The following is a 17,314-nucleotide window of genomic DNA, read 5'->3' on the forward strand; positions in this document are numbered from 1 at the left end:
TGGCAAACCTGGAATCAGTTAATGAAATGAGATTGGAGGTGTGGGCTAGAGATAATTTTACTTAAAAAAGCACTCAAAAGTTTTGAGTTTGCTATTCATAATTAGCATTTGCTGACGTGGACCTTCCCTCGCAAAAAAAAAAAAGAGTTGTCAGAAGACCTACGATCAAGAATTCAAAGTCATCTCGAAGAGTTTAGATATTCATCTGTCACCAGTTAGACAAATTGTCTGTAAATAGAGATGATTTAGTACTGTGGGTACTCTCCCTAGAAGTGGCCATCTAGACAAGATGACTCAAAGGGCACACAGCAGAATGCTCAAACAGGTAAAAAAAAAAAAAGTACCCCTAAATTGACCGCTAAAGACCTGAAGAAATCACTGGAACTGGTTAACGTCTCTGTTCATGAGTCTACTATACAGAAAACATTAAACAGGTATGGTGTCCATGACAGGACAACACGAAGGAAGCCGCAGCTTTCCAACAAAAGCATTGCTGCACACCTGAATTTCGCCAAAGACCATCGTGACTCAACAACACTACTGGGGAAAATGTTTTGTGGACTGATGAAACTAAGGTTGAATTGTTTGGGAAGAACACGCAGCACTACGAATGGCATACAAAGGGCACCTTATACCAACATGAAAACATCATCCCAACGGTGAAGTCGGGTGGAGGGAGCATCGTGATTTGTGGCTGCTTTGAGGCCACGATCAAGGGAAAAATTAATTCCCAATTTTATCAAGATATCCTACAGGATAATGTCAGGGTGGCTGTGTGCCGGGAGATGCAGTAGGACAATGACACTAAACATTGAAGTAAATCCACTACAGAATGGCTTAAAAAGAAGAAGAATATTCCCTCTGTGGCTTACTCTTCTTAATTGATAATCAGTGGTGTCCAATCATAAGTCATGCTTATCATCCACTCGGCCTGCTGAGCACAATGTGATGTTCAGAAGTCTTTAGGCCAAGCGACTAAACCTCTCACGACTCTGCAAAGTTGTGCAAATATGTTGTCATGATGCCACAACTGGGGCATCTTTGGGCCGAGCACCTACACCTACGATTGTGCAGGCAGCACAAATGTGCTGTCCAGGCACCGCTACTGCAGCATCTACGGGTCGACACTGCAGCAGCGCAAATGTGCTTTGTGCAAAAATTTGCAAAGAAATAAATACAAAATTGGATTACATAACAATCACACATAGTTATTCAGGTCACTAGATAAATCCAGTAGGAACACATTTTAACACATGCTAGTGATACACTGCTAGCTACACGTGACTGAAATCCACCTCACTGTAGCCCACATTTCTGGCGGTCAGATCTGCTCGTTGGGGGGAGTGATCAACTTATTTGCTTGTCTTGTCAATTTATTTTCTTTTAAAGAGGTTTTGGGGGATTTATTGTTTGTTCAGTAGAAGCAGTACACATCTCTGTCAGCAGCAGCAGCATGTGTAGAGCAGATCTAGTCTGTCAAGAACAAGCCCATACCATGTCATATATACATAGAATAAAAATGATATGTTATACTAGTCCTAGAGTTGTCCTATCTGAACTATAATAAAACCATGGTTTCCACCACAAAACAACAACAAACAAAAAACACGTAACTGTCATGGTTACATATAGTAAAACCATACTAACCTCATCAATTATTTTGTATTCCCATAGTTTTGTTTTCCTGTATTATCACTATGGTTTCACAACAAATATCATGGTAAGAATATGGTTACTGTAGTAAAACCATGGTAAATTATGATCTGATATGTGTTTCAGAATTACGTGTGGCAAAATGGCTCGATAGCGCCACCTACAAACTTTCAACGATGTGCGCTTTACGCTACGTTTCATATACACGTACGAAAATTGGTACACATGTGTAAAATGCCAATACCTACAAAAAAGTCTCTTGGATCCATGCCCTAAACTCAACAGGAAGTCAGCCATTTTTATTTATATTTTAAATTTTTGCTCAGTTTTTGCCATTTCTAGGCCTCGTACTTTAACAACTCCTCCTAGAGATTTCATCAGATCTACTTCATATTTGGTTATTCTAATCTAAAGGCCTCGACGATGCTAAATTGCGAAGCTTTTGAGTTTTTACTGCACATGATGGCCATGATGGTCTGACCCAATTTTGATGTTTCGCCATGAAACAGGAAGTTGTTATAACTCATACATACAATGTCCAAACTGCCCCAAACTTCACGTTTGTCAATAGTACCAGCCTGAATACATCTATGTGCCAATATTCTGTTAGTCATAGCGCCACCTACTGGCAACAGCCAATTACAGGTCTTGTACTTCAACAAACTCCTCCCAGAGATTTAATCAGATCGACATTGTTTAGTCAGTCTTAATCTAAAGGCCTTGGTGATGTTAAATTCTGAAGCTTTTGAGTTTTCGTTGAAGGCCGTGTCTGTGGCAGCTTGACAAATTCGATATGAAACGAGTCACATTTTTGAGGCCTAAACATGCTCGAAAACTCATGAAACTTTGCACACATCTCAACAGTGGGGAAAATTTACATTTGATGGTGGTTTTAGAATTAATTGTGGCAAAATTGCTCGTTAGCGCCACCTTCAAAATTTCTACAAAGCAGCCCTCATGCTACTTTTCACCTACAACTAAGAAAATCGCTACACATATGTAACATGTCAACATGTACAAAAAAGTCTCTTAGAACCATATCCTAAACCCAACAGGAAGTCAGCCAAACTCATCCTAGAGTTTTAATCAGATCACCACCATATTCGGTCAGTCAAATCTAAAAACCTTTGCGATGCTAAACTGAGAAGCTTTTGAGTTTTCGTTGAACGGCGTGTCTGTGGTGGCCTGGCATAGTTTGATCTTTCACCATGAAAGAGGACGTTGTTGTAACTCAAACATACACTGTCCAATCTGCTCCAATCTTCACATGTTTGATAAGAGTCCCGGCCTGAACACTTCTATATGCCAATATTCAGTTATAGTCATAGCGCCTCCTACTGGCAACAGGAAATGGCAGAGCAGCCCCTACGCACACCAGGGTGCGAGGGCCCGTTCATCGCTGCATGCAGCTTTAATGTATTTTGGTTTCATTAATATGAATTAGATCTACTTCAAACAAAAGGTTATTTCACTATAATACTTATTTTAATGTAATGTTTTTAAATGGTATTTGTACTGTATTATGATATTGAACATTGAAAAGATTATTAGCAGATGAAGGATCTTATTTTTGGTGTTTGTGATCTGTAGACTGTGATGAGGGTCTTTATGGACCGGACTGTGAGCATCAGTGTCAGTGTTTGAACAGTGGAGTCTGTCTTCCTGCCACGGGCACTTGTGAATGTTCACCCGGCTTCATCGGTGCCCGCTGCAATCTCAGTAAGTCACTGTCCAGCAGAAGCTTTGTCTCTCATAGATAGCAACTTTTCATTACAGAACAAAGTTCTTTGTATATTATCATCAAGTCTTTATTTTTATATATATTAGTCTTTAAAAAGAAGTTAGACCAGATTATTTGGTACATATTAGATTTGATTGACTGTACAGTGTCCTACTTGATTACACTTGAGGTTTTGTAGCTGCTTATATGTAATCATCCTTTCACACACTCTTTCAGCGTGCCCAACCGGACGCTATGGGCATGACTGTGCCCATGTGGCAGTCTGTGGAAAGGGAGCGAGAAACAACCCGGTCACAGGCAGATGTGATTGTGAGTCAGGACGACACGGAGATGACTGTGATCAAGGTGATGTTGAAATACAAATGTTGGAACATTGGAATGATTTGTTAGAGCAGATGTATAAATGCGTGTGTGTTTTAGGTTGTGCTACAGGCTGGTTTGGACCGGATTGTTCTCAGCGCTGTGACTGCAGTAATAGAGGTCTGTGTGACACGGTCTCAGGAAACTGCTCATGTGGTCTCGGGTGGACTGGACAGCATTGTGAGAGAGGTGATCACATGAGCTTACTCATCTCTATATGAGAAATGTCACTAATCTCCTTGCAAAGAACAAAAAGTAAGATGCAGAATAAACATGATTTAGACTAGCTGAGAAAAGTCCAGCACAGGTGACATCAGAATTGTTTAAGGAAATTTGCCGACACTTTTTAAAGTCTTTCGTTAATAAACATTATGACTCTTAACAGATCAGTAGTTTATGAACATTGAAATATGAATTGATGGGTGTTTCTTTAACTTTGCTAACTTTTGTTATATTAGAATTTGATGGTAAGAAATACGCTGATGGAAATAAAAGTTTCATATTTTTTAAATAAAACAGCCTTATCCTTTCACTTGCTGAGGCTAATTTCAAAAGTAACATTTTATGTATCGTAAATTAATACAATGAAATAATATTTTCAAATGTTTTGCATATTTACAGCTTGATTGGTAATTACGGCCAATAAAATTGTATTAATTATAATAATTAATTATATATTATTAATGCCTAATAAGTGATATATTCACATAGATTTTTCTGTTTGCTTCAAACATCACTTGTCTCATATGAAAGTCTTGTTGACTTGATAAATGACTTGTCTATTTACGTGTTCAGATGGATGTATTCATATTTCTACCACATTACCCTTTTAGATCACATATTTTTCCCCATTCTGATGGTTGATGTGAACATTCACTGAAGCTCCTGACCCATATCTGCATGATGTGTGTTCCTAATAAAGTGGCCAGTGAGTGTATGTTTCATAAAATAACAAAACAAGGCCTAAAAGCACCAGCATTGCAAATAAGCGTCACCTAGAGGTAACGCTGTAGAGATATTAGTATGAATTTAAAAGTATTTTACCTAGCACTTAAATAGGCAAATTATATCAAATTAAAGCTCTTATTCTTGGGAATGCAACTGTACATTAATTTTGTTGCCCTAATACCACAGTTCAAAAGAATCACAGAGTGAAATATCATTTCTGGAAGACATAAAATATGAATGTCTGATTTATGCGCCGAACACTGCTGCTGCAAACCCCAAATAGCTAAAAACTCTATATCTGCTCTTACCTTAGGCAGTTTTCTACAAAATGAGACATTTTTATTTGGTAGCTGGTGTAACTGTCTGTAACCTCTCTGTGTGTGTGTGTGTGTGTGTGTGTGTGTGTGTGTGTGTGTGTAGAATGTCCTCAGGGCAGCTATGGTCCTGATTGTGCACTAGAGTGTGTGTGTCAGAACAACAGCACTTGTGACCGAATAACAGGATCCTGCCAATGTAAACCGGGTTATTATGGACAGCGTTGTGAACATGGTGAGCTGCATACACAATTAAGCTTTAACACAAAGCTTTTAAACCACAGATGTAATGGTCTGTGTGTGTTTCAGTGTGTCCTGCTGGCCTGTACGGGCTGCGGTGTCAGCAGCGGTGTGATTGTGTTAATGGTCCATCGTGTCACCAGAGTTCAGGCCGTTGTCTCTGTGCCGCTGGATTTCACGGCACCCGCTGTGAGAGAGGTAAGATCCTCGTCCCAAACATCAGTAAACACAAAGATACAGTTCACCCAAAAATACAAATTCTGTCATCATTTACTCATATTCATGCTGTTTCGAACCCGTATGACTTTCTTTTCCCCGTTGAACACAAATGGAGATGTGCGGCAGAAAGTTAGCCACTTTTATTCATTTTATTTTGGGAATTCTTACTCACAAAATTTCATACATTATTTTTCCTAAATTTCTCAATGAACACTCTTCATTGCACTTTTGTCTGAGAGCTTCATTTCTCTCTCAGAATGCGAGCAGGGCACATTTGGTCAGAATTGCTCCCAGTCATGTGACTGTGCAGAGGGCACACCGTGTGACCCGGTGAGCGGCAGGTGTATCTGTACATCAGGAAAGACTGGAGCCAGGTGTGACAGCAGTGAGTCCGAATAACTTTACATTACATATCAACGTTTCATCTGATTATATAAATTAAATCAGATTGGTCCTGAAACCATCTCTTAAAATGCTTTATGTTTGATTGGTTCATGCATTTGATGGACAGATTGCAGTATGAACCGGTACGGTCCTGACTGTGCTCTGACATGTGAATGTGAAAATGGAGCTCAGTGTGACAGTAGAAATGGACGCTGCAGATGTCTAAACGGCTGGATTGGTCTCACATGTTCAGAACGTAAAGTATTCCTTATTGTTTGGCACTATATTAATATTATTATTATTATTATGATATGTGATACTGTAGGCCATCCCAAAACACTTATGTCTAAAAAAAATACACTGTTACTGTAATCCATGTTACAAATATTTCTATAATAACTAAAGTAAAAACAGTAAATGTGATAAGATGCTAATATAACAATAATAAAATGACAATATTCTGTAAAATGTAAACAGTTGAATCAAGAAATGTCCAGGTCATGAAAATAATGTCACAAAGCACAAAATCCCATTTAAAAACAGGCTTCATTTTATGAAAGCAATATTTAATCTTGTATTTTTGTTGTGTAATATGACCTGGAATTTTCATTTATGAGATTCACCTGCAATATTTTAAGTGTGACCCAATATACCATGATCGGATTGGTTGTAACTGTTTGTATAGGTGGATCTCCGCTGCTTGACCACAGAAGTTTAGGAGAGCATCAGTCGCAATCCAACTACTCGTGAGTCCAAATCAAGCACAGTTGTGTTTAAGATTTGAGTAAAGGTTCTTCTGGACCAATAGGAACCTCTTTAGCGTTTGCTGGACGTGAAACTGACAAATGCACACTAAAACGAGACTTTTGAAGACTGCGATGGCCTGACTCAGCAGTGCACTTGTAGAGGTGCTGAGACTAATAAAACGGCTGAAAACCCCCAAAATCCCATTGAAACGGAAGCCAGGACCTACGAGCAGCAATGAAAGCAGTGAACGCATTTCAAAGACACAGCTGCACTTTACTTACCTTGACTGAACACCAGTGCTTTTGTTGGCCGTAGTTCATACTTGATCTGTTTTTTAAGTGTTCTTTCGGGGTATGTTTTCATAATGCCCGTGTTAAAAGTACTGTTGTGATATGAATTGTTTGTTATTTGGATTCCCATTTGAAGCAGACTGTTAAGAGTAAACAAATGAAGTGCCTTTTCGTTTTAATAACTTTGGTGCTACAATTAGTTTGTTACTCTAAAACTGTTTTTCTGGATTTAGTTCATTCACCTACAAATTTTATTCTGTCTAAAGCAACATTTTAATTTTAACCTTCTGAGACCCGAGTGTGACTGCTGTGTGCATTTGCCAATCCCCTTTGTGATTTAAATTTGTGAAGTAGCACCTAATAAACATGCAATATATATATATATACATACATATATATATTACATCATACATTTGCATAATTAATTGTGATTCAAAGTAATGGCCAGCATCGTCCAATCACTGCCAACCATGTTAGCATAAAATTATACATTATAAATTCTGAATCTATGTACTGATTATCATTGTCCCAATGTTGATGCTCCAAACATCATTTGCAGACTGAAACTGAACTCTAGATCAGAAGTTTGGATTGAATGCACTTGGCTTCATAGTAAAGCTATAGGATGCTCCCTATTTAGTGAAACCCTCCAGTGTGCTGTCTGTCTGCACTGGTCTCAGAACAGTTTGAAAAGCACCTTGTTTTCATCCTAACTCCATATAAAGCCTCTGAAAGCAACATTTTTCAGCTTTTGTATAAACCCATTCATTCTCAATGTCATAATGCCAGTGAATATAGGACCGTTTAATGAAAATGAGCCTATACTTCATGTACGTGGTCATTGAGTTTAACAGCTTGCCATTTTGCAATAAATTGATGACATTTTTAAAATGGCATATCAAATGTTCTCAATGGACTCAAACAGGTTTTAATGTAAAAACTTCATTAGGTTTCATACCTGATATAGTTTTCTCCCAAAGACAAACTCAGCTGAGCTCGGAGCCATGTTGTTTTGTCACATGACTCAGTGCATTGAAAGTTTAACCCTTAAATGACAGCCCAAAGTCTCCTGAACTGAGATCAGTCGGTTAAATGAAATTATGCATAGCCTATAGCGAAGCCAAAATGTAATGCCCACATGTGTGCGTGGGGTCTCAGGAGGTTAAAATAAAATTCCTGTATCGTCACTCAATACGTTTACTAACTGCATTAAATGAACATTATCAATCTGTATTTGTTGTACTTCTATGACAGACTGTAACATATTTAAATGTCCTTGTGGATGTAATTAAGATATTTAAATGTATACCTGAAGGGACTTACAGTTTTTATATATGGTGCTATATTGGTCTTTAATTAAAGGAGGGTATGTTTATGAAATATGTATTATCAGAAAACATTGGGAGCTACTTTTTGGTGTCTTCCCCCCCTATCCCATCCATTTCTGTTATATCACTTCTATCTGTTCAGTTTAGCCTTTTTTGACACGTGATTTGTATAAAGTTGGGATTATTTATATTTTGTAAAATATCAAATTGTAGACGTTATTAATGTGTGAAATGCAATGTAAAAGAGAATGCAACGTAATCTGAATAAAATGTAGTTACTGTAATCCAAGTTTGTCAAAAAGTAGTGTAACATTACAGATACTGACTTTCAAGTACACTACCTGGGTTATGCATATTTCTCCAATAATATACCATAGAATATATTTTAAAGATTTATTATGTTCATTTGTACGACTGTTTAAGAGACTAACGAGTCGTTGTATGGGAGAAATACGATGTGCTGAGTGTGACTCGCGTGTGACAATGAACAAGGAAATATACTTTCGACATTACTTTTAAATAACGGCACTTTCTTTTCCCACTCAGCAATTCAAAAAGAGTAATTAGTAATGTGATTATTTCCCTTACAAAGTAACAAGTAGTGTAATCGGACTACAATTTTAGAGAAATAATTTGGAAACGGATTACTGGATTACTAATAAAGATGTTGAAAATCACAATATTTATTCAGTATCATTTGTCGCACAGGAAATGGAAGTCTAATAGCCAATATTTCTTGTCCAACATGAATGTGAAACTTCAGAAAAGCACTAAACACATGTAGAACACTTAAGAAAAGACACAGAGTTTGTTTTTCATTGTCATTATTTTATAGTTCTCATTTCATAGATACTGGCGCTGTACATTTCAAAATTCAGATTCAAGCACAATGCAGTCAGCAAATGCCTTTCAATAAGAATAAACAGAGACAAAAAGGCTGAAGTGAGCACAACCATGAATACTTCTGTATATATGTACAAAGGTCAAACTCTATACAGATAGCTGACTCGGCTCCACAACGCGTGGAATTGTAGCTTGCCATTGTAGTTTACATTTCACAGAATTCATCAAATGCATATTCAGTACATATTAATTGCTCTATGTCATCGTCATCTTCAGGTCTTTAGTACCACCAGAGGGCAACAAAGAATGGTAAAAAAATAAAATCATACTTTTGTCTTTATCTATGTAAAATATTAAACATGAAAAGTAATCTCCTTGGGAAATAAAGGTACTTGAAATATAATCAGCATCACATCAGACTCCTCTGCAAAATATTGATTGTACAAGTGGTCATTATCTATCCGGTTGTGCTGATAACAGATTCTTAAATACAGTTATCCACTGATAAAATGTACTTTTCCCTGTTTAGCCCGCCATTCTACTCTCGAAATCAAATTTAAAATGTCTCATCCAAATGAACCAAATACTGTCAATTTTTCACAATTTTACAAATGTTTTCATACTAGTACAATTGAATGCTTTCAAGGTAAAGTTCTACAATTCAAACAGATGACCAAGAGGTGGCGCTATCATCCTCCAAACAAAATAAGTGCTAGAACGCTGCCTTTTAAAAACCATAATCAACAAACTTCACAGCTCCTGATCAATTCATTAGAGCAACCCTATTTTACAGCCAGAAGCAGGCTGACATAGTAAATTACTAATAAATAACAGGAAGTATTAGTAGAAAGCAGACACTAATCTGCAGTCTCAAGTCCATTCAAACCTATTAGACAAACACGTTATGTGAGAAAGAGTTCAATGTTCTGTAATTGTGGCCATTATGAGCCTCCATACGTCAGTTTTAGTATCTAAAGAACACAGAGATGACAATTATTTAGCATGAAAATACATTAATACCTAACACTTAGATCATGTCTGAATCTAAACTAATATTAACCGACTTCTTTTCTCTCACAAATCTACTGTTCATTAGATGTCTGAATTTTCAGTTCTCACACTCAAAGAGAAATTATTCCGTTTTGATGTTTTAATCTACTCATATTTTGGTTATAACAATACACAATGACATTTAAAAGAATGTTCCGGGTTTAAAACAAGTTAAGCTCTATGGACAACATCTGTGACATCCTGTCGATTACCACAGGTAACATTTGTTTGGTAAATTTGCTGAAACGAGCAAATAATGTTTATGGTAATGCGCTTACAATAAAAGTCCATGGGGCAAGGCAACATGAAAAACCTTTAAAAGTACAACCACTAGGGGCCTGGGTAGCCCCTGTAGTCACGAGTTTGAATGCAGGGCGTGCTGAGTGACTCCAGCCAGGTCTCCTAAGCAAACATATTGGCCCGGTTGCTAGGGAGGATGGAGTCACATGGGGTAACCTCCTCGTGGTAGCTATATTGTGGTTCTCGGTCTCAAGACGCTCAGAGATTAGTCCCCCGGCACCACGAGGACTCAGAGAGGAACTGGGCATTATAAATTGGGGAGGAAAGAGAGAGAGAGAGAGAAAAAAAAAGCACACCCACGAGACTTGAACATTGTATTTGTTAAAATGAGACCAGTGTGATTAAATCATTTACCACTACCTTTGTCTTTGAAAAGTTATATCAAATTTGTCGCCTTATATCATGATTATGTAAAGACGGCAACTTTCGCATAATGAAGAACTAATCGAAGTGCTTTAAAAAGCAGAAATTTGAAATTATACTAACAAATGTAATATTAATTTGTTGTGGCTATACATTGTGTATATTTTAACATTTACAGATTGGCCGCATTTACTTCCATTGCAAGTGCCTTTGAGTAACCACGACTTGATGATAAAGGAAAGAGGTGTCGATATAATGTTGTGTGGAAATCAACATTATACCACAAATGGATGTCAATTGAGATTAACTTGTATTGAACCCGGAAAATACATTCATTTATTTGCCAAAAGCTCTGGTATATCACGCCCCATAGACTCCCATTGTAAATGCATTATGTTAAAATATTTTACAAACGAATGGACGAATCAAAGTGATTTTTGATCGACCACATGCCAGAGTCACATGATGCTTAACTTGTATGGAAACAGGAACATTTCTTAAAGGAGTCAAACTTTAATTATAAATGTTCCCAAATACACAACTGCTTATTGAATAGTGCAAATCTTCAATAGCAAAAGAATAATTGCTATTAGCACACAAAGAATGTGCAGTAAATGGCTCCAAACGTTCAGTTTAAAGTTCTTCAGAGACACTACACAACTTATGGATGATATGGACAAAAAACTTCAACATTCAACTTTTTCAAAGTTAATCTAGATTATGAATGTAGTTGTACAGTTAAGACTATAGTTTGTTTTTCCACATGACGATTCGTCTCGCACACATTCGAGCGCTAAGCTTTTCAAAGTATACCCTTTTGATTGACGACGCACAACGACACTGACTGTCCACGCGTACTGAGCTGATGACAAAATTTGCATCAAGCGTATTGTGCGGGACATGGAAAACCAAAGTACACTTTGGCCATAACTCAACCTGTTACACCAAGACAAATTTATTTCCGAGACTAGCACATGCGTTAAAGTTTTCCCAGTTTGATTTGATTTCAAATGACTTGTCTTTACTTATTTTTAAAGCAATATCGTCAACTTTTTTGTTTCTTTTATTAACTTAACTATGCAAATCCTCTCTTGTTGATTTCATCATTATCTGCACAAATCTGATACAGCATTTGAAAAGTAGCTCTAGCCAGTAATAAAGATATAACGGCAGCTCATCCCTTGAGCTTTACTTGATTGATCATGTAGCGGCAGAGGGTACAACATGCTTTCAGAATGAATCTCATGCAATTCCCTTGCTCTTGATCAGGGACAGTTTGATAAAACGGTGCATGCGACAATGGTTTGGCTCTTTTATGAATTTCAATATGTTATATCTTCCTGATCAATGTTCAGCTTTGTGACCAACGTCTGTTTCTAGATCTGTACACTGCTTATCATTAATACTGGTTCCACTACTGTATGTATATCTGCACTAAGTATGTATATATGCACTTATATGTATAGCGCAGCAAAGAGCATGACAAGAGTGAATATACAAAGTGAAGGAAGATGGTGTAGCACAGTTCAAAGACCAGATACATGCTGCTAAATGATCAATATTCTCTCCATCGGAAAGAGGAAATGGGATAAATCTTTGGCTTCAGCCACTTGTATCATTACTGGAACATATAAGGAATATCCCGTGTCCAGAAACGTGATGAAGAAATGTAGCTCACACTGTGGCGCGCACACACACACACGCACGCAAGCAAACAGACAGACATTCTAGCGCAGTCCCTGAGCTGCTGACAAAAACAGGTCTATGCTCCTATTAGGCAGGTGAGATAATGCAGTTTGAACAGTCTGCTGTACTATTGGCTTGGAACATCTGCCAAATCACCCGCTGTGCTGTGGAAGGCCTCAGGTGACTGTAGCTGTGAGGTTACTGTAGTTACACCACTCCCAGCAACACTTGCAGAGCATATTATTAAATGTTTGTTCGTTTTTTTTCTTGCCAGTGAGCTGTATGTTAAAAATAGACAGAGTACACTGATTGCAAAAGCGTTTCACCTCTTAACATTGAACGTTTGCAACCTTTGTGTTAGCAGCCCAGATTCAACCATTTTATACTTCTTTCTTAATCATTGATGGATTTGCTTTACAGGGCAAATGTCATGAAGAAATCTCCAGGTCATATTTCACCACAAAATAAATAAATGTATATGGTATATATATATTGCATCAAGGAAAGAAGGCATATTTTAGGACCATTTCTAATTAAGATTTTGCATTGTGACATTATTTTCATGTCAATTAGGCACATTTTCCCATTATCATTAAAAAAAAATTCCTCATTCTCATTACTGTAATACATCCTGTTCATTTAAGATATCATTAAAATCGGCATAAATTTATTTGGTAACTCTTATTTTAATGCATATCTTTTACACGTTACATGTATTTACTATAGTGACGCCAGTCAATTATGCGCAATTCCTTTTACAATATAATTCTTAATACTGTAATACATCCTGTCAATTAAAAAAATGACCAATTCTGCATAAATACATTTTAATTCAACAAATACTATTGTGATATATACTTTAAATTGCAAAGTACAATTGTCTTTTTTTTTTGTAGTAAGGATATTTTTCACATTATATTAATGGGAATTCTGATGAAAAATTTGCTTGTCAAAAGAATAATGCAAAAATGTGTAAATCTTAAAGATACGCTTTATTTTCTTTATGCAAAATATAATTTATTTTGTTTTTGTGAAATATGATACACATGTTCTGAACAGTATATATACTGTTATATATAAGAACATTAAGCCTATTTTTAAGATCATTTAGATGTTTTGCAGTTGGAGATTATTTTAATGAAAATTTAGCACATGTTCTCACTGTCATTACTGTAATGCAAAACAATCTCATCCGCATTACTGTAATACATCCTGTCCGGACGCAGTGATTTTTATCTGAGAAAAAAAAACAAAAACATTAAAATCAGCATAACATAAACATTTGTATATACATAAGATTGTGAACAGTATATCCAATTATATATTTTTTCTTAGTATAATGGTAATGAGGATGAGATTTTTTTCACATTACATTAATGGGAATTCTGATGGAAAGTGTGCTTAATTTTTATTACAATCATGTATAAATTCCTTAATTTTCTTTATGCAAAATATAATTTCTTCTTTCCTTCTTTTTTGGGTGAAATATGACCAGACATGTTCTTAACTTAATATATATATATATATATATATATATATATATACACACAGAACTGGGCAAAAGTCTTAGGCACATAAGATGTTTCACAAAAGCATTTGCAACAGATGGCATGGCCCCCACAGAACATCGAGTCAGTCTGAGATTACATAAAGAGACAGAATCAACTGAGACAGCCGAAACAGAAGAACTGTGGCAAATTCTCCAGGAAGCTTGGAACCTCCGATCTGCCAACAACCAAGAAACACTGTGTCCAGGTGTAACAGGAGAATTGCTGCTGTTTTAAAGGCAAAGGTGGTCACACCGAATATTGATTTAGCCTTTTACATTTACTGGACAGTGTATGACATTAATTGATAAATGAAAACTATATATTGCATTATTTTTGAAAACATCCTTACTATGCAACATTTTTCACAAGTGCCTAAAACATTTGCACAGTGCTGTATATATAAGACCATATATATACACCATTTAAAGACCATTTAAATGTTTTTAGTGTGACATCTATTTTCATGAAAATTAAGCACATTGTCTCACAGTCATTAATGTAATACAGTACAGACAGATTTTTTTATTATTAAAATAATCAAATTCAATTCACTCCAACAATACCACTATGATATATAATTATAATTGTTCTATACCATTCCAAATATATCAATATATTTTTACATATTATGTAATGTTTTTACATTCCAATAATGAGAATTTGAAGACTTAATGTACTGTCATGAAAATAATGAAAAACATTTCAATGATCTTAAAGATGAGCTTAATTTTCTTTATGCGAAAAATTATTTCTTATTTCTGCTGATTTTGTGGTCAAATATGACCCAGACATGATCTTTCATGAGATTAAGCCTACTAATAATTTGGCGAATTCGCATAAAATAATGTTGCCAACAGAAGAGCGCTTATCCCATTATTAATTCAGGTAATTTAATCGACACTTAAATCTATTACATTAGAGTGAATCATTTTAACATCACTATATGAAATACTAAACGTGTGTGCTGGGAGCAGATCCTTCCTCTGGCACATCACCATCAATTTCCACAGATCTTCAGCAACCACATACACAGCTGCTCTAAAAGACCACAACATCTGATGGGAGTTGACATCAGAATGTGTTTTGAGACTAAACATCAAGGACCGGACGTCAAGACGATGCAATGTCCGGTGGAGAATGAGGAAAAACCATTGATTTTCTTTTTTCCCCTCTTGACACTAGAAAGGAGCTGCATTAAAATCAGTTTTCACATAGACACTCCCTCTGATGTTCCCTCTTAAAGTGCTTATTTATTTGCCTGAAAGGGGGTTGCATGTAAATACGTAACGTAGACGAAAAGTTCTGGGCCGAGACACCTTGATGATGCGAGCGATGTGTGCAAACCCAAATGGATCACATGAGTGGCTATGGATCATGTGCAACTGATCATATACTTCATTACCTATTTCAGCTTGAGCTCCATTTGTGTCATTATGCATTCAAAAAAAAATTAAAGAAAAAAGCAAAGAGAAAAAAAAAAGAATATTTCCAGCAACCAAGCAAGCATGTTTTTTTTTTTTTACTTTTTAACTTTTTAAAAGTATGTTGCTTAATTTTGTCCTTAATTACCCTAATGTTCTCAATTTAAAGTACCTTTCCTGTAGGGTTGTATCCATAAGCACATATTTTCAATACATTACTTTCTATGCTGCATTTTAACCCATTTTGTCAGCGAATAACTTTTTTTCTTTGTTTTGTTTAATTTTTCAAGTTTTTCTTGCCCTTTCTGCTGTAAAAGTCTTGCTCTCCAGGGTTTGTGGGTGCTTGCCCGTCTCATGCGGCCGGTACTCATTCAGAAAAGCTGAAGCGAACAGAGGATCAGGCAAGGTGGGTGCAGAGCGTGTCCCGTCCGGTTCCACACTAGGAGCGGTAGTCTTTTTTACTGTAGGGTTTGTTGCCCAGTATACTGTCCACCTCGTGTACAATGGAGGAGGATAACTTTGGAAGAACCTACAAAAAGGAGCTGCAAACTGAGTCTGGATTCTCTATACATATAAAGATCAAAATCAGTATGTTTACAATATTGCTTAATTAATAAAATATAATTGAACAGCAATATTAACATCGTCACTGGGAAGAAATGTCCTCTATATATGTCACTGATATAGCCAAAGCCAGTTCAATTATGCTACTGTAGCAAAATAAACCTTAACTTAACATGTGTTCCATGTCTGTCGCTCACTTTGACGTTGCGTAGAAGAAGCGACACTAGGGGTCTCTCTTGAGAGTCTCTGAACTTGAGAAAAGGCCAATGAGAAATTGGCAGATAAAGGGAGGGAACGTCATCTGTCCATTCAGAAAATTTTTCCAAAGCAGAGCGGTTGTGTGATCAGCGAGCTGCATTTACTTCGACTGTTTTTCTTTGTAGCAACTCCTCCCTCTCAGCAGGTAGGATCTACCACCGCGCCATTTCCAGATGTGGCCTGAAAATCCATGTGATGTATTCCGCCACTCTTTACCTCCCCCAAGCCTGGGCAGGTGGTGGACTCTGCGGGGTCTTTTCCCCCTGAAAGAATAGGAGTTCGAAAAACAACGCCTTCCCCGATGCGTGTAATAGCGTTAAGATGGTCCCAGCCGCTTTGACTATGCGAGAAACATAGATAGAGAAAAGGCGTGGCTTGCTCCCATGCTTGGCACGTCTCCTTGTTCCCCCCTTCGGGGTGTTGGGAACCAGAAGGTTATGACGATTTTATGGGGCGTTGGGGAAGGGTACGTGCAGTCTGATGCAGCCTGTCGCTTTGGCATGCTACTGCCTGCCTGCACCTGCGTCAGCAGTGCACATACATGGTTCAGCACATGGCGTGAATAAATATGGACCCCTTGTGTCGCTTCTTCGACACAACGTCAAAGTGAGCGACAGATGGGAAACATCTAGGTTAATATTGTAACCTCCGTTCCCTGATGGAGGGAACGACGTGTTGTGTCCTTCCGGCCACGATGTTGAACCGAGCCACTGTTGTGGCCGAACCTCATTCTCGGCTCCTCAGGGCAAAATCCTGAATGGACAGACGCATTTCAATCCCTTTATACCCGTATGTCAAGGGTTGGGACATGCAAATTCTGTCTGCCAATTTCTCACTGGCCTTTTCTCAAGTTCAGAGATGCATGAGGCTCTCAAGAGAGACCCCTAGTGTTGCTTCTTCGACACAACGTCTTGTTCTCTCCATCAGGGAACGGATGTTACAATAGTAACCTAGACGTTTTTGTAATAATAAATAAGTTTCATTTTATTTACAATAATTTATAACATAAAATAATTTATATAAAAAATAACCGGTTACAAGATCATCTATACTGA

The 17,314-nt window shown here is 37.1% G+C and overlaps 2 protein-coding genes across 4 annotated transcripts in view; one reads left to right on the plus strand and one right to left on the minus strand.

Annotated features, from left to right (window-relative positions):
- Positions 1–8,563, plus strand: part of LOC127625734 (multiple epidermal growth factor-like domains protein 6) — a 121,812-nt gene extending 113,249 nt beyond the window's left edge. Inside the window, exons 31-38 of the mRNA XM_052101099.1 lie at positions 3,244–3,372; positions 3,611–3,739; positions 3,815–3,943; positions 5,123–5,251; positions 5,326–5,454; positions 5,732–5,860; positions 5,987–6,115; positions 6,545–8,563. Of these exons, the coding sequence (XP_051957059.1) occupies positions 3,244–3,372; positions 3,611–3,739; positions 3,815–3,943; positions 5,123–5,251; positions 5,326–5,454; positions 5,732–5,860; positions 5,987–6,115; positions 6,545–6,609 (968 nt within the window). The 3' untranslated portion in view covers positions 6,610–8,563. The remainder of the gene's footprint in view (positions 1–3,243; positions 3,373–3,610; positions 3,740–3,814; positions 3,944–5,122; positions 5,252–5,325; positions 5,455–5,731; positions 5,861–5,986; positions 6,116–6,544) is intronic.
- Positions 8,564–15,327: 6,764 nt separating this feature from the next.
- Positions 15,328–17,314, minus strand: part of LOC127625737 (voltage-gated potassium channel subunit beta-2) — a 177,128-nt gene continuing 175,141 nt past the window's right edge. For all 3 annotated transcript variants that reach the window (XM_052101103.1, XM_052101102.1, XM_052101104.1), the window contains one exon: positions 15,328–15,966. In XM_052101103.1, coding sequence (XP_051957063.1) covers positions 15,877–15,966 — 90 coding nt within the window. In that variant the 3' untranslated portion in view covers positions 15,328–15,876. The remainder of the gene's footprint in view (positions 15,967–17,314) is intronic.

Source organism: Xyrauchen texanus, chromosome 32 (assembly GCF_025860055.1).
Source record: "Xyrauchen texanus isolate HMW12.3.18 chromosome 32, RBS_HiC_50CHRs, whole genome shotgun sequence".
NCBI lineage: Eukaryota > Metazoa > Chordata > Actinopteri > Cypriniformes > Catostomidae > Xyrauchen > Xyrauchen texanus.